At 38.1% G+C, this 18,910-nt stretch overlaps 1 protein-coding gene across 1 annotated transcript in view; it reads left to right on the top strand.

Annotated features, from left to right (window-relative positions):
* Positions 1 to 15,837: 15,837 nt before the first annotated feature.
* Positions 15,838 to 18,910, top strand: part of LOC150095981 (transcription initiation factor TFIID subunit 13-like) — a 32,298-nt gene continuing 29,225 nt past the window's right edge. Inside the window, exon 1 of the mRNA XM_090409580.1 lies at positions 15,838 to 15,885. Within this exon, the coding sequence (XP_090265706.1) occupies positions 15,838 to 15,885 (48 nt within the window). The remainder of the gene's footprint in view (positions 15,886 to 18,910) is intronic.

Genomic DNA, 18,910 nt, shown 5'->3' with positions numbered 1-18,910 from the left:
ACGTTTACACTCTCACTGGTAGGCCGACCAAAGGAAAGGCATTTTACGTTCGATTCTATTAGCGACTAGAAAAACTTTTTCGCCTTTCTTCAACCGATTCCCGAGTTGATCTACCACTAGCGAGGACAAGTGGGTGTTTCTTTCTGGGAAAATCAGGATTTTCAACCCGTGAACTCAAAAATCTCGACCATAGAACTTGTATTATTTCAGACATCAAAAATATGTGTATCAGAGCCTATGTAGCTCAGTGGAAGTAGTTTTTGAATATTTTCTATGCCTTTTTTCGACCAGTTCACTAGTTAGTAAACCTCTGGCGCGGTCAAGCGAGTTTTTTCTCCCGTAAATTCAAGCAAATCGACAATAGAACCCACACTATTTAGAACATTAAAAATATTGTGTTAGGATTTAGGAACACGAGATGGCGGCACTTGTAAGTCATATCTTCACTGATTACTGCTTAAAATTAGTGCTTAGCAATCTCTGATTGGCTATCAGGGATATTGAATGCTAAAAAAAACTGCGTTGCCTATTCACTATAAGGGAATAAAATGCATTAGCTGATTTTTTTAATTAAATAAAATAAATCCGCTAATGAAGACTAATTGGCAACTAATCTCCACCCTTAGCTTCTCTAAGACTCTCAGTGACTTTAATTGCTATCTAAGCAGGGTATTATTATTATTATTATTATTATTATTATTATTATTATTATTATTATTATTATTATTATTATTATCAGCTAACGCCTTTTTTTTATTCCCGTATAGGGAGTAGGCGAAGCCGTTTAGCCCAATAACACTTTTGGAGACTGAGTGGGCAGTGCAATCTCCACTGCCAGCCAATCAGAGATAGCTGGCTCAAGGCTATCACTAATTAAGCAGCACACAGTGAAGAGAGACGACTCGACAAGTGCCACCATCTCGTGGTCCCTAACCCTAACACAATATATTTAATGTCTGAAATAATGAGGCTTCTACGGTTGATTTTCTTGAGTTTACGAGACGAAAAACCCGAGTTTCCGGGAGAAAAAAACCCGCTTATCTATGCCAGAGATCGATTAACTCGGGAACCGGTCGAAAAAAGCTTATAAAAATTTCCTCTAGTCGACGACTAGATTCGAAACAAAGTCTTCTTTCGTGCGGTCAAGCGCCGTGGTGTGAAACGCCACATCAAATGAGCTACACAGGCTCTCATATCATTATTATTTTTTATTATTATGTGACACCTCTAGGGAGTCCAATGACGCATTGAGTGAGGGCTCTATTGCTCTCTCTGTCTACACCACTCAATTCACCAACTACAACTACCATCATCATCTATACCAACGCCATCTGCCGCCTTCCATCACCACTAGTATTTCCACAGGTAATCACAAACATCTATACCTACGGCGAGATTCGAACCCGGAGGCTTTTGGCTGGAGAGCTGATATGCTAACCAGTTGGGACTTGAACCCATGACCTATGGAATAGAATTCCAATGCACTCTCCACTGCACCACAAGGATGAGAGAGAGAGAGAGAGAGAGAGAGAGAGAGAGAGAGAGTGTGTGTGTGTGTGTGTGTGTGTGTGTGTGTGTGTGTGTGTGTGTGTGTGTGTGTGTGTGTGTGTGTGTGTGTGTGTGTGTGTGTGTGTGTGTGTGTGTGTGTGTGTGTGTGTGTGTGTGTGTGTGTGTGTGTGTGTGTGTGTGTGTGTGTGTTTGGGTTTTTCTCAACATAGTAACCCTACCAGGAGGTAATTTATTCCTACATGCTCCATTGCATTACAATGCTTATATTACATGTAGCTTATAAGTACTGATTGACATTTCTATTTATATTTTTGTATCAATTTTCATATTTATATATATATTTTTTTATGTACATATATTAACACTATACAGTATAATTTTCATATAATATCGGTATTTATGTTAGATTACAAGGACTGGAAGTTGATTTTATTAGCAAATTTAATTAATTCTATGTAATACTTTTCGTTAAGTCTCTATCTTGACACTATCCACTTATCTCCGAAGTGATGACGTATTGTATTAGGGGCATCCAGATGGAATCCAATAGTTGACAGTCGTAAAGTATGTGGTCAACAGTCTGTTGAAGGTGTGGACTGTAAATGCACGATGGTGAATCTAGGATATGGAATCTGTGTAAGTAGTGTCTTAGTTTTCCGTGTCCCAGTTAGTAGAGCGGTCAAAAACCTGGAAAAATGGCGTCTTTTTTCAGCCAGAGTCGGCTTCTGATGATAGGAAAGAATTCTTTTGTTTGGTGATCCGTTTTTTGATGTTTTCCATTCTTCTTCCGACATGTCTAGGCTTTTCTCTTTTGCAAGTGCTTTTATAGCAGATTTCGAGTACTTCTGGTAACTTGTTTCTAGCTGCTTGTCTAGCCAACTGATCCGCTCTCTCGTTTCCTGCTATTCCAGTATGCGCTTTCACCCAGGAGAACTTGATTTCCCATCCCTCTAGAGTGAGATTTCGAACCAGATTTCTTGTCTGTTCTATTAATGCAATATGGTTGTTCTGGTTTTTATGCCGTCTATAGTACTTCTACTGTCACTGTAAATTGTTGCCGTCTTTTGCTGAGAGGTGTTGAGTTCTAATTTCTTGAGATATGTAAATGACTGAACTATAGCAAGTTGTACTGCTTGGAACAGAGAGGATGCAGTCTAGAGCAGTGTTCTTGTATAATGGACTGTCTGTTGTATGCAGTGAAAGACCAACCGACGTTCCTTACGGTTTTGCTTCCGTCAGTGTTTATTTGGAATTCGTCACTTTCAGAGCTTTTCTTCTCCTTAATATTTGTTTTCTTTGCTGAGTGACGCTGCTTACTATAGTGAAGCGGACGTTCGTAGCAATTTGGATCGATGTTGTAACTTTCAATATATCTTCCGGAAATGACTTCATATATAAGAGATAATTCTTGTATTTTCAGGCAGATCGGTGTTAGAGCTGCAATAACGCAAGAACGATAGTGTCCTGTATCCTTTAATTATACGTATGGCTATAAGGCGTTGAACTTACAGTATACATTGAAAACAATGTATATCGGAATACTTGCAGTATTCCTGTATACTTTGTTTTCAGCGCTCGTTGGCCTAACCCCCACTTAATCCTTGCCGACTTAGCTAGGAGGTTTATTATTTGTAATTATCGCGTGCCCACTCTGCAATTTTAAAGAGTTCTTCGTTGACCGTTACTTCAAACTGTAAGTCATAGCGTCCCCGAATCATTATCATCGGCGAAGGCTATGACTTTTGTTTCAATAGTTACAGGAAGTCTTAAAACCGAGTCGTAATGGATGTTATAGAAACCTGATCCACAGCAGGAACCTTGCGAACAGCCTCTTTTGACTTTTTTTCGTTACTGTTGTGGTTTTTGTCATAGTTGCTCTTCGGTCTGAGAAATAATTTCTTGTAAGGTAGAGTAATTTTTTAGGGCATTTTAAATCTATTAGTTGATTGTTTATGGCTGGCGACCACGCAGCATCGAAGGCTCCTTGTACATCTAGTGAGATCAGTAGTACGTCTTTTTTTTTTTTTTTTATGTAGACTGTGTTCTGCGAACTCTTTCACCTCCATAATTGCGTCTACTGTGCTGGTCTGTGGTCTGAATGACTATTGATTGCTGCTTAATAGGTTTCTTGAGTAGACGTGGTGCATTATCCTGTTTATTAGAAGTTTTTCTAGTACCTTACCAGCAACGTTTATGAGGCTGATTGGTATGTATTTATTAATTTCGTCGGATGTTTCTTTCCCTGGTTTGATTATAGGTATAATTTTTGAGTGTTTCCATATTAATAGAAATCGTCCTCTTTTTAAGCATTTGTTGTAAACTGTTTTTATGAATTTCGGGAATTCTAGAAACGCTGTTATGAGTATCTTGCTGCTTATCCCGTCTTCTTCAGGAGTTTTTCTTGGATCCATTGATCTTAATATTGACTCGATTTCATTACTTGCAAATGAGTCGTCGTCAGGAATGTTTATATCTGACCATTCTTTGTGTGTAGTCTAATTTATATATGCAATTCCAAGGATTCGATACGGTTGAAACTGTACAAAATTTTTTCCATAATTCTGTGTTCGCGTTTGTAATTTTGGACTGATAGCTGTATTTGGCTTTATAGTAGTTCTGTCTTCTGCTCTCTCTTAAATATTGGTTATTGTATGTCCTTTGATATAGTCGTCTGAGTGCGTTGACACGTTCTCTTAGGACTGTTAGTTCGTCGTTCCATCGATGTTTAACTTCTTGGTTGTTCTGAGTGTTTGATCGCTGGATTTTTTCAGACCTGATGAAAATACAGAAGCAAGGAAGTCTATATCGGTTTGTGCTATGTTCAGATGGCTAGGTTTTTGTCTAAGCTGAACTGTTTTTCGCTGTTCGCATTGAAGTGATGTTCTGAGATTAAGCGTGAAAATTCTCTTTTTAAAGCTTTTATAAATTTCTGTAGGTTGGTTTTCTAGGTGAAGTATTTGACGTTAATGCGATGGTTTTTGTTGTCTATTCCGTTTAAATTTTTGTTACTGATAATGAAACTCATTATGTGATGGTCAGAACAGCTTTCCTCTTCTTCGTATTTCCATTCAGAAACGCTGGGTAAAATAGCGCTGTTTGCCATTGATAGATCGATGAAGCTGCTTCCTATGGTATTTACGAATGATGGAGTGTTACAGTCGTCGTTTAGTATGTGTAGGGAATTCGATGCTATGAACTCTTTTTCAAATTTTTCCCTCTATTGTTTCTGTTTTCTTTAAACCATAATACCGAGTGGGCGTTGCTATCTATTCCAAGTATTAGGTCGTGGGTGGTGGTAAACTCCGTGACCTTGCTCATTTTTTCTAAATCGTGTTTTATGTCTGTGTGATTGTCGGAATACATACTCGCAGCAAAAGTTTTAATTCCTCTGTACGCAATTTCGATAAGTACCGATTCCTCGTTGCTGTGCTGGGTAATTAATATTGCCTCGACTTCGGGGTTTACCTATTGCAACTCTCTTTCTTTCTGATCCATTGGAAAATATTATATAATTACTTGGAAAGCCGCATATTTTGTTGCTGGTGTTGTAGGGTTCTTGTATTAATGTTAGTTCTATATTTTTTTTTCTGTTTATGAGTTTTGTTAGGTTATTTACAGCCTTTATGGGGCGTTGAAGATTTATTTGAAGGCATGCCAGGGAAGAAGTGCTGTTTTTGCTAGCTCTGTTATTGCTTTCTATAATCTGTATTTTGAATTTTGAGCTGTCTATAGTAGTTGTATGTCGAGCAGTCTTTGCTTAGTGCCATGTGTTTGCAGTCGTTTTTGGTTTTGGCAGGCTTGTTGTGATTTTCGCAGTTTATGCAGTTCATCTCTGACTTATTTCGTGGGCACTCACAAGTGCCCACGAAATATTGTTTCCCCCCTGCATTCTCGTGTGTGATGGTGGAATTTATTGTAGTTAAAGCACCTCAGAACACCAACGTACTCTGCAAATTCTCCACAACATTTTGACACCGGTTTTCAACAATTTGATCCTCACCATTGGATTGACTTCAATAAGTAAGTTTCTCTTGTTCGTTTTTTATTTGTCATGAAGAATTTTTGTGTCAGCTTTGTATCGTTAGTGAAGAGTTCTTCATTCTGCATGCGGATTGAGTCAATTCCATTGTTGGTATCAATTTCACTGGGAATGTCATATATAATTAATCTTGGAAGAAATTTCCTACTGGGATTTGCTATTAACGTGTCTTTGCATTCCTTCGTGGTTTCATTATGTAGCAAATCTATGTCGATCTTTTCTTTTGAATCAATTAAGACTCCTCTTTTATTAAGACTTTTCATTTTTGTAATTCCGATTTTGATTTTCCTTGGGTTGACTTTTCCTTTGATGATATTTTTAGTTTCCTCGCTGTTCAATTGAGCTCGGTTTCACTATTAGTTTATAGCATGGGTTGTTTTCAGAATCCTCTTTGTTTTTAGCATTGTTTTTAATGGCATGCGAGTATAGCTGAGTAGGCGGAGATGTGTTAGCCTGTTCCTGGTTGCTTGTAGCAGTCTGTAGTTCCATTAATATTTTAGTTTCGTTTTTCATTTTATTGAAAACCTTCGTTAATTCACTCACTGCGGTTAGTATGTCCTTTTTTAAACCATTCCTTAATTTGCCGCTTACTTTGGCTACGTTGCGCAGCAAATCTAGGGCTTTTTCGAATTCTAATTCGTTCCGTGACGCCATCTTAGTTACCTAAAGTTGCGTTGTTATAGCTTTCCTATTGAACTGCTACGTTTACTAAGGTACAAAGTTTAAGATAATGTACTTACAGTCTCCTGCTTGTTTCTAGAAGTGTCGCTTCCATTGAGTTAGGCTTCAGAGGTTTGTTTCGTGTGACCTTTGTACCTCCCAGTGGCAGCAGTTCGGAGAGGGGAAGGTTTCTGCCCTTTCTGTAGCAGCTAATCCTATTATGATCGCACGTTATCTTTCAGTTTGCTGAACAATAGATAGTCTGACCAGCAGCATTTAGTCCATAAAAATAGAATAAATTTTTCACTCATACGGGCTTAGATATATGAAACAATAGAGTAAATTATTCCCTGTTAGTTAGATCACTGTACAAGCTCAGTCGATACTAGATACATCCAGTTTTCCTATTCAATACCGTATAAAATTAAGATAAAACCTGGAGCGATTTCAGGCACGCCAGCTTCTACTACCAATCTCCAGTGTGTGTGTGTGTGTGTGTGAGAGAGAGAGAGAGAGAGAGAGAGAGAGAGAGAGAGAGAGAGAGAGAGAGAGAGAGAGAGAATGGACAGTTGACATCGTCTTATAGTCTCTAACACCATACATTATAGTTTGAAATAATCTATGTCTTCTAGGATTGATTTTCTTCACTTGTCCACGTCAGGTATTGACTAATTTGGAAACCAGTCGAAGAAAAGGTTCGAAAAATTTTCCCTAGTTATTAAATAGGATTGAACTCAGAACAGTCTTTCATTGAGCAGCCTATCAATAATGGATGCAATGGTCATTTCTATACGGCTTCACAGACATTAGAGTTATCGTTTATTTCAGTATTTTAAAAAAGAAATCTGGTAACGTTAGCAAATTTATTTCCCCCAAGAGGAGTAAACGAGCCATTTATCCCTAACTAATTTTTGGAAACTGAGGCAAGTGGACAGCCAAGCTCTACTCTTTGTCAATCACATCATAGCTGGCCCTAGATTATTAATGCCTTAACCTGACACAGAGAGGAGAGTATGACTGACAACTCCATCTCATCTTATCCCTAAAGCAATATATTTTTCTATAAAATAGGGCGGGCCCATTTTCTTGAGTTCATTAGATGGATAACCCGGCTTTCCTGCAGAAAAACCCGCTTGTCCGGACCCGAAGTCGACTAATTGAGGAACCGAACGGGTGGAAAAAGGCTTAAACAAAAATAATTTTTTAAAGCATCCCGAAATATAACCATTCTAATTGAACTTAGAATGGTGATTCTTCGAGAAGTCTAGTGCTATTGATGAAAGCTCTGTTTCCACAGGGCTACAAAGGCCTTTTTTAATATATATATCAAATCTCTGTCGCTCTCTCTCTCTCTCTCTCTCTCTCTCTCTCTCTCTCTCTCTCTCTTTCTCTCTCATACACACACGCACGTGCGCACACAAAGAGAGAGTATTCCCAAATATAAAGTACCATGTATTTTGCGAAAGACTCATTTCCCTCTCTAACGATTCGTTCTTTTTGTTTAGCTTCACTGCATGAAGAGATAGTTGGTTCAAAATAGGCTAAAACAATATAATATACAGTAATATAACCATTTTATCGCATCAGTTAATTCAAATGCAATATTTTTTTATTGCAGAATTTCTGCGACGCAAATTTTTGCTATTACTGTTTATATATTATGATATATGGAATATATGATATTGGGAGCTGTGTAGCTCACTAGAAGTGGCATTTGTACTCCTTCTCTATGGCGCTTGACAGCACGATGAAAGATTTATCAGTTCGATTCTAGTCGCCGACTGGAAGAACATTTTTCTAAGTCTTTTTTCAACCGGTTCCAGAGTTAGTCGATCTCTGGCACGGGCAAGCGGGATTTTTTCTCTCAGAAACTCGGGTTTTCGTCCAGTAAACTCAAGACAATCAGCCGTCGAACCCACCCTATTTTCAGACATTAAAAATATTTTATTAAGAGATGGCGATAATTATTAGCCGTCTTCTTCATTGCGTACCGATCAATTAGTGATAGCCTTCGGCCAGCTATCTCTGTTTGGTTACCAGTGGAGGTCGAACTGCCCACTCAGTCTTCAAAAGTTAGATAGGGCTTAAACGGCCTCGCCTACTCCCTATATGGAACAAAAAGGCATTAGCTAATTTTGTTTTTGTTTTTGATATTATGATATATTAGTTCAATGACATAAAATCGAAAGTTCGAGAATATACTTTTTTTTTCTCTAATACTAATATATATATATATATATATCACTTGCTATTCGATTCTCTGATCAAAGTGGTTCCTTTAAGCTGCTGTTGAAAATGTATAAAGAAATCGTCAGTTATATGCTTGACAAGTAACGTGATTGTAAAAATGTGATCTTTATTATTTTTTAATTATTATTTATTTTTTTCTTTATTCTTTATCAGAAAATCTGCTACATAATCATTTGATATTTCTGTTGATACATTAAGGAATTCAAGATAGACAGGATAGGATTAATAGTTTCAGTTTGTACTTTTAATCCCTAAATTAATACCATTCACCACTCACTTACTGTTTGTTTTACTCACGAAGGGTTACCTTGCAAGTTGTTACAGGCGATTTAGTATTTAGTATTTAATACTGTATTGAAAATATTCATAGAGGTCATTAGTTTTTCCCTTGACAAATAATACACCTTGTTTTATTTCTTTTTAGCCTAATCACAATCACATATTTATCCCTTGAGATGTAACTTGATAACTTGATTTCTAAACAAATAAATAAACCAATAAAATTGACGGGTGGGTGCGAAATATGGGTGCAGAGAGTACGCAGAACATTATTGCTATCCTTTTATTGACATAAATGCTTCACCCTCACACACACACACACACACACACACACACACACACACACACACACACACACACACACACACACACACACACACACACACGCACGCACGCACGCACGCACGCACGCACGCACGCAAAAAAGCACAGTTTCTGTTAAAATCACTCGCATATTCAGATCTTGTGTAAAATGTTCTGGCATGATTCAAATAAGATTTCCGTCCTCGGATATCTTACATATTATACGTCGGATAATTCATACAGAATTTTGTTTACCACACCACATCTTATATTTGGCTCATTCGAATCTTAGGCATCATTACTTGACGTCGTTCCATTCTAAAAAGTAATTATATATTTTTCAGCAACTTATTTGCTCTCTGAAAGTAAGCTTTAACGTTTCAAAAGTTTATGGGGAAGCTTTTGCATTTGATAAAAACTAGTTGCACGTTTTCTCGAAATCGATCTACCATTTAGTGATCAATTGCAGATGTCAGAGGATAATGAACATAATCACGCTTTAAAAGGATTACTTCCTGATAACGCAAGAAAATATAAAATATCTCCTAACAGATTCTATTAAGTTCCCACTTTCACATTTAGAGCAGCATCTTAGTAGCTACAAATAATATATTTAGTTTAATCCTTTATCGAAGTGTATTGCTCCTGAAGTATCTTCAGGACTGGTGCAGCTCGTTTCAAAGGTGTACTGACTTCAACTCACTTGCCTTAGTGTCCGATAATGCAAAGCGCATCTCTTTGCGGATATGTATAATGCTGTGCATTATGGAAGGTCACTATAAGACCGGTTTCGACCTTTATTGAGATGAAAAACTAAACTTTTGCTCATCATAGGCCTAGAGTAGTTAGTACAGTGGTGCAAGAGAGCCTAATAGTATTAGGAGAAAAAAAGACAGATAGATAGCATGAGAGAGGCAGAGGGGGGGGAAAGGAGACAGAGAGAAGGCCTCAGCTCTTTTATATCATCATATAGCCAAAAACTATCAGTTTTCCTTTTTCACCAATCTGATATAGGTGAACAACCAAAAAACCAATTGAAACTAAAGCGCAAAGATGATTGATTCCCAGGTGGTTAGCCCCATCTAGGTTAACCACTTTGAGTTGGCCTTCTCTGGCTGGGATTGCTTTCCAGTCATCCCTGCAATTCACCATAAGACTACATTAATTTAAGAGGATGGAACCATTTAAAAATTCCTCTCATAGCAAGAATAGACAGAATTTTATCTCCCTTGGTGAATATTGCATAATGTGGGTGGTCTACACCATCATGTGATAAATTTGATATCTCCTAGAATGCTTCTTTCTGAATATAAAAAACGTCTGAATAAACAATAAAATTTCCACAATACAATATTATAAAGCATTTGGACCTCATATTGCTGGTTTTCGAATCCATGTTTTTTCCTAATCTTCCATAAATGGTATTTTAATTCATTAATTATAAAAAATTAAAATTCTCTTCCCATTGCTCACAGGTGGTGAGTATTGTAAAAAAATAACCTGTTCTGTTGTTAATAGTAGCATTCCCAACACATTACATAATCTGTCCCAAATACGCAGTGCAAGAGGGCAACTGTAGGATGAATGTTCTACTGTTTCTAATTCGTAACAGATGTCACAGATTGGATCTCCAATGCTAAAGTACCTCCATTTGATGGCATTGACTGGAAGGCGACCATATGCAATTCTCCAAGCAAGATCCTTCCTGTTAGGGTGAAACAAAAATATTGTTTTCAGTACCCGACTGTGGAACTTCGCAGCGAAAGAGATTAAAGATTACTTTATACCAAATTTTAATTCTTTTCATGGAAAGAATGTCAACAAAGTTTGCACTTGAAGTATCTTCAGGACTTGGGCAGCTCGTGGCAAAGGTGGACTGACTTCGGATCACTTGCCTTAGTATCTCATAATGCAAAGCATATCTCCTTGTGGACATGTATAATGCTATGCATTATGGAAAGAGTCAATACGCAGACCGGTTTCGACCTTTATTTAGGTCTCCTCAGTGAGAGCCAGACCTATAGGTGACACCAAGGTTGAAGCAATGCAGGTCATATTTCCATATACAAGTTGCCAAAAGGTGTCACACCTTATTATTCAATTACTCTGGATTAGAGAAAGAAGGCAAGTGATGTGAAGCCAGTCCCCCATTGCCACGAGCTGCCCTAGTCTTGAAGATACTTCATGCACAAACTTTGTTTGCTTACACTTAGACAAAGGATTAAACTAAATATATAATTTATAGCCTAACCAAGTCAAAAAACTTCCAACATCTTTCTCTAATCCAGAGTAATTTAATAATAAGGTGTGAAACCTTTTGGTAACTTGTATATGGAAATATGACTTCTGCATTGCTTCAACCTTGGTATCGCCTCTAGGTCTGGCTTCCACTGATGAGACCTCAATAAAGGTCGAAACTGGTCTGGGTAGTGACCCTTCCCATAATGCATAGCTTTATACATGACCGCAAGGAAATGTGCTTTGCATTATGAGATACTAAAGCAAGTGATGTGAAGTCAGTCCACCTTTGCAACGAGTTTCCCCAGTCCTGAAGATTCTTCAGGTGCAAACCTTGTGTATCCACAGCAGAATTATGAAGCAAAATCAAATAAAAAAAAAAAATCAACTAAACGCCTTTTATTCCCTAATAGGGAGTAGGCGAGGCCATTATACCCTATCTAGCTTTTGGAGACTGAGTGGGCAGTTCAATCTCCACCGGTAGCCAATCAGAGAGAGCTGGCCCATGTCTATCACTAATTATAGCAGCCACCGATGAAGAGGCTGGCAAACAAGTGCTGCCATCTCTTGGTACCTAACCCTAACAAGATATGTCACTGTCTGAAATAATGTGAGTACTACGGTCGATTGTCTTGAGTTTACGGGACGAAAAACCGAGTTTCCGGGAGGAAAAACCCGCTTGCCTGTGCCAGAGATCGAATAACTCGGGAACAGGTCGAAGATAAACTTAGAAAAAGTTCCTCCAGTCAGCGACTAGACTTGAACCTAGGTCTAACTTCAAGCAGCCAAGCGCAGAGGACGCAAGCGCCACTTCCACTGAGTATATTTTTTATTAACACTAAAGCATCTATGTACAATCAAAATAAATATATATACAACTATTTACAATGTATACATTTGTACATAGAATGCTTATTCTAATTGACATTTTGATTTACATTTCTTGAGGCTACTTCTACTGAGGTTATTTGTATCAACAACAGCACATGTGTACATTTAAAAATAAATATATATACAGCTATTTACAATTTGTACATAGGCTGCTAATTCTATTAGGCATTTTCATTTACTCGTTACAATATACTTATGACACCTGTTTTACAATCGCTGTTTAAATAAGATACAACATCACATGCTCAATTTCTATTTTCCTTATTGTCCTATTGAATTGCTTGAGCTGTTATTTTTGTTGGTATATGTTACATAGTGATTTCAGTCAATTTATAAGTTCCATTATCAGATCAGTCTATTCTCGTTTATATATATATATATATACATACATACATACATACATACATACATATACACCCCCCCCACACACACACATATACATATACATACATATACTGTACATATATACATACATATATATATATATATATACACACACACACACATATATATATACATACATATATATATATATATATATATATATATATACATATATACATATACACACACGTACATATATATTTACACTTAGCTATTTTTTTTTCTTTGGGTTTTGACTTCCGGCTTTTGGTGATGTTAGGCGTAAAATTCATTTTTGCTCTCTTTACTGGGGTCTGTTTAGTATTCCATTCTGATTTCTCTATTTCGTTTTCTAAATCCGTTTTACTTTTTTCTGTAATTTGTGTTACCGAGATGGTTTGAATTATTTCACTGTTTGGAAGTTCATCTTCAACCGGGCAATTATTATTCTTCATTTGTGTTATTCGGAGTGATTTTTTTTTTCTCTGTGGTTTCAGGTTTTGTTACTTTTTCTGAATTTGAAACTGACCTTTGGCTGTTAGTCTCCTCGCCCGCCCGGATAATCCCTTCGTTTGCCTTTAGCGGAGAGTTATTCTCATTACATTCCGCGTGGCCGTGGGTGTTAAGCCCTGGGGTACTGCTCTCATTGACCCGATTATCTGCCTCAAATGCAATACTTGAGGTTATTTCCTGGAAGTCTTCTGCTTTTTCAAGCTCATCGCATGTGTTCTGTTGACTGCCCGAAGGGAGCGCGGCCAACATGGAGGCATATGTCTGCCCTGGACACTGTTTAATATCGTGTCCGATTCTCTAGCATCGCTCACATTTAGATGCTGTACATTCTCTTCTTAGATGACCTACCTGCCTGCATCTGAAGCATACAGGAGGTCTTCCTGGAATGATTACTAAGCCTGGCATTTTAGAAACTTTTATAATGTACGGGATATTTTCTATTCTGGCATCGTCATTCAATGTAATAGTCGATCTTTTTTTGTTGGATAATACATGCGCCCATTCTTTATCTTTTATATTGGATACATTTTCAATACATTCTATTTTACCGAATGATTCAAAGTGCATGCCAACTAATCTATTAGATATTTGGGGGGGGCAACCAATGAATTAAAATATCTAATTTTCTAGATCTCACAATGGGGATAATTTCACATGTATGGTTATTAACATTAAGCGATTTTAATTTGGCAAATTTTTCTTTCAAAGAAACATGTTTAAATGAAATTATGAAAACATAACTGAACTTTAAGGAGCCAAGGTGCCATACATCGGAACCTCTTACCTTGCCTTTCAAACTTTCGATGATATTCAGTTCTGTATATGGGGCGCCAGAAGGATCACACTTTAGGATGCAGGCCTTGCTCCAATCTAGTTCATCTGGGAGATTCAACGATGAGAGAACATCTGAATTGAAATCCTTCGTTGTACTGGCAGCAGGTGACTGAAGGACGGTCGCTGATGCCTGTTCCATTGTGTTATGTAGATTTGTTACTGTAGAGACTGGGAATGTATCCTTCAGAGATCCAGTAGCCTTGATACTTGAAGAGGTATTGTCAGTTGAAACATTTCCTTCTGGTAGTTGTTGAAAGCTAGTAGCCTTAATGCGCCACTTCCACTGAGCTACACAGGCAATCTAAAGAAAGAAAAAAATAAACTCTAAAGGACATTCTGGGTTAACCATTTTATAAATAAATTTAAAAATAAATAACTAGTCGCCGACTACAGGAACTTTCAGTAAGCCTTTTTTTTTTTTTTTTGATCGGTTCCCGAGTTAGTCGATCTCTGGCACTGGCAGGCAGGTTTTACCTCCCGTAAACTCAAGAAATCGACCATACAACCTACACTATTTTCAGACAGTAAACACAGTGTTAGGATTAGGGAGCACGAAATGGAGGCACTTGTCAGTTGCCTCTCTTCACTGGATGCCATGATATTAATGATAGTCTTGGGCTAGCTATCTCTGATTGGCTATCGGTGGAGACTGAACTTTCCCCCTGCAGGCTGGGCCATCCCAGGTCAACAATCAGTGACACCATACTGAGCTTGCAACGCAGGGAGTTAACTTCAAGTGCTACCCACAGTGGACGACCCATCACACTTACCGAAAGCGATCGTAGGGTTCTGCGAAGGATAATATGTAAAAACCGCCATTCGTCAGCCGATACTTCGAATACGGAGTTCCTGACATCGGATGGAACACGAATCTGCACAAAAACATTCAGAACTTAGGCTCACAACATCGACTTCTATGGGAGAACCGCAATATGCAAGCCCCACATTATCGGAACCAACATGTAGCGTCAGTTTCAGTGATGTGAAGAGCGTGTACAGTGGGACATGGAATCTTAGAAAGCTGTATTATAAAGCGATGAATCATACTACAACATCTACCGAGCAGACGGACGGGTGAGGTGGATACCCGGTTAAATTCTCTTACAAAGTGCAAACTGTGGAATTCGGAGTCGGCGGAGTAAGTGAATCTGTTCTTCTGGTTTGGAGTCAGATGTAGTGCCACGAACAATGAACTCTGAGAGGTATCTGAATAATGCAATGCTTCCTACTTTGTAGCGTTTCTACGGAACTAACAATTGTCTCTTTCAGCAAGACAATGCACCGTGTCATAAGGCTGCTACTGCTGTAACTATGTGGTTTGTAGTCATTAACGTCACCACACTTAACTGGTGTTCACAGAGCTCTGATCTCAGCCATATTAATCATCTGGAGGATGAATTGGAGCGTCGGGTGAGGTCAAGGGACGTCCGCCACACAACAGTCCAGGATCTCATCACCTACCTACAGTAAGAATGGTCAAAAATTCCCATTCATCGTTATCGTACACTTGTGGACAATATGCCAGCATTGGATTGCTGCAGTAATTGCAGCAAAAGGAGGTCCTACGTATTATAATAAGGTGAGCGCCATTGCTGTTTGTTTCTCATACTATGGTGTTCATTCGATTATTTCCAAGCAGTGTATATAGTGCTTGAGTTAGAGGCCAAGAGATGAATTGATTTGGCAATCAACTGCCGTCCTTCACCTACACACCCACACATCCTATCCCATGAAATCATAGCTAGCTGTGACTAAGAACGAGGGTGGCTGCCTATCGCTTTTCAAAAGTTAGCACTAAAGAAGTTTCGTGTGCTCCCTTGGGATATAAGGGTTTAGAAGATTTGTTGTATTTATAATTATTAAGTTAAATTATGTACCCAACGGGGGATAATATCAGAAGCAATGCTACATATAGAGATGTTTTCAGCAGAGAGGGCGCTTATATAATTCCAAACATTATGGCTTCAGGATTAGATGATAGTTACGAGCCAGTGTCCACAGAAACGGTAATATTATATATGGTTATTTTTATTCTCTTACATAATATTGAATACATGATTCATTCCGAAAAGATCACCGGAAACACTGTAAGGTCAGTCTCTTACTGATTTTACAGTGATATATAGTCATCCATTGTAGCCAGTAGGGAGAGATATTGAGAATGTAACAGTGAGAGAGATTACGTTCACATTCAGTGGAGGTACTAGGTAGGAGAAAGCTATTTTGATGAAGAGAAATATGTATAGAATAATTTCAAGGATTGGTTATTTCATCTAATTTTTTGTCCGATAGGAAATTGTTTAAAACTTTTAATGTGGTTAAAAATAATGAAGGGTTTCTTTAACGGTTGGTAGCGAAACGTAATAAATTAATAATTTTTTAAAGTTAAGTAGTCTTAGGATATCGCTGAATCTTAAAGTAAATTCAACTGTGGGATTAGATGGGATATCAGCTCGTGTTTTGCGAGAATGTGCAAGGGAGCAGGCAGTGTCTTTGACTAGATTCTTTAATTTAAGTACCAGTTTTGGTAGAATTTCAAGGGATTGGAAAGAGGGCAAAATAATTCCTTTGCATAAAAGAGGTTCTAGACTTCATTAGTAAATTATAGACAAATCAGTATCTCAGGTATGGTGGTAAAAGTACTGGAAACATTGGTCAGAAAGCGAATTCAAGAATGGATGGATAAGAATATGAATCTCTGAGGGGCAACATTGCTTTGTGAAGGTCAGTCATGCCTTAATAATTTACTTTTTTATAACAGTGACAGCTGAAATGGATAAAGGAAATGGCTACACGATGATTCTTCTGGATTTTGCAAAGGCATTTGACAAAATACCACATGAAACACAAACTACAACAAATAGGGGATGGATATGACACTAAGTATGTGGATGAGAGCCTGTGATAGAGGAGCAGAATCAAGGTGACAGGTGGTGTACTGCAAGGTTCTATGTAGGACCACTACTGGAAACATTGGTCCAAAATTGAATTCAAGAATGGATGGATAAGAATATGAATCTTGGGGGGGGGGGCAACATTGTTTAATTTGCACATTAATGATATAGGAAATATTCAGTTTTTTTTACTGATGCAAAATTAGGTAGAATAATAGTTAGTCAAGACAATGTAGAGAGCTTACAGGATGATTTAAATAGGCTGTCAGTCTGGAGAAAAGATAATAGGTGTCAGTTTATTATGCATTTTGAGATGAATTGATTATAAGCTGTGTACCACTTTGATGGAACTGTACTTTAGGAAGTAGATGAAGCTATGGATTTAGAAGTGGTGGTAGACAGAATTGAAGTTGAGGACATATTGCTAAGGTAGCTCATAAGATTATTTGGCTATTGAAGAACACACTGATGTGTAGAGATAAGGAAGTTATTTCTCTTTATAAGGCTTTGATATGTCCACATCTGGATTACTGTGTTCGGGTCTGGTCATCCTGGGTTTCTTGGGAATGAGGAAGTGGAGGAGAGGATTCAGAGATGAGTAACCAAGATGGTGAGTGGTCTGTGGAATGTTTCCTATGAGAATGAGAGTGTGTGGATTGCAGAAGTTGGTTGGTAGGCAAAAAAAAAAAAAAAGAAGAGGGGAAAAGATAGAAGTAAGTTTCTTAAAGTGTATAGGATTGGTGTAGGGGAAATGTTTCAGCACTTGGCTAGAAGATGCATAACAAGAGGTCAGCCCTGGAAGTTGAATACAGGTGCAATTAGTAGGGGATGTGAGGACTAGATTTTTCACTTAGAGTTGTGAATGAATGGAATTGGTTGCTATTGTCAGTTGAGCGCTTTGTCTATGTAAAGTAGCATAAAATGTAATGTAATTCTGTTATTTGACACACTTAACTTTGATTGCAATTATATCTACTGCTCATTAGTTACATTTTTTACTAATTGTGGGATATGTGTTATGCCCATCCATATCACCATCTTCTGGTTCCCATCTGCCATACGGCCGGGGGAGAGTAGCTATATGCTACCATTCTAGGGAGAGATGATTATGAGCAAGGTGGTTTCCCGTGGCCTTCCTTGCCGTAAGTATTTATGACTGTAACCTGTGTGTTCACGGGGCCGGTTTGCCTGCTTGCGGGATGAAAAACCCCAGATAAACTGGCCGAAAAAACCCTGCTGCCCACGCCAAAGACCAGCTAACTTGGCTATGGCTGAGGAAGATCCTTTAGCTCCTCGCGTTGTGGATGGGAATCGAACCTAGGACACTCCTTCCCCAGGCATATGGTTGTTTAAAAAAAAAAAAAAATTAAAATATGAACTCAATTTTTTTTTTTTTTTTTTTTGAAGTTGCATTTTTTTGCTATTGCATATGTTAGATAAAATCATATGGAAGCTGTAGCCGAAGAGTAGATCAACCACTAAAGTAATGTGGGGCAAGATTATGGTAGTAGAACCACTATCTCATGATTCTAAACCCTAACTGGTATTGTTTCTTAAAATGGTGGAAATTCTGCAGTGAATTTTATGAATTGTGGATTGGAAACCTGGGTTTCCAAGAGGAAAAATCCTACTTGCCTGCAGCAAGAGTTTATTGCACTTTGGAACTGGCTGAACAAAGGCCTAAAAAAGATTCCTCTTGTTGATAACTAGAATCAAACCTATAAACCTTTCTGATGGTTTAGTATTACAGTACCAGAAAGATTGCCACAAGGCTGCTATGATTTGCAATTATTTCATAATTCTTCTTCTTTCACTCTGTCTTATCCCATGTTAAACAGGGTCGGCGCACCAATCTTTAACCTTCCTCTTCCAAGTTCTCCGGTCCAGGGTGTCCTTTGGACTCCATCCTTTCTCCCTAAGATCCTCTGTCACCTTATCCCTCCACCCGAGCTTGGGCCTGCCTCTTTTCCTCCTTCCCTCCAACTCCATATACTCCACTCGTTTACCAACATACTATATAATACAAAATATCTGAAATCAGTGTAATAATTAGTTATTGAATTTTATATTTCTCACTGTGCATTTAGGATTCATCGGCATGTACTTCAGGGAGCCCTACAAAGAGAAAATGAAGTGC

Source organism: Typopeltis vanoorti, chromosome 19, assembly GCF_054136105.1.
Source record: "Typopeltis vanoorti isolate ZY-2024b chromosome 19, IOZ_Tvanoo_1.0, whole genome shotgun sequence".
NCBI lineage: Eukaryota > Metazoa > Arthropoda > Arachnida > Uropygi > Thelyphonidae > Typopeltis > Typopeltis vanoorti.
This window is presented reverse-complemented; position numbering and strand designations above follow the sequence as displayed.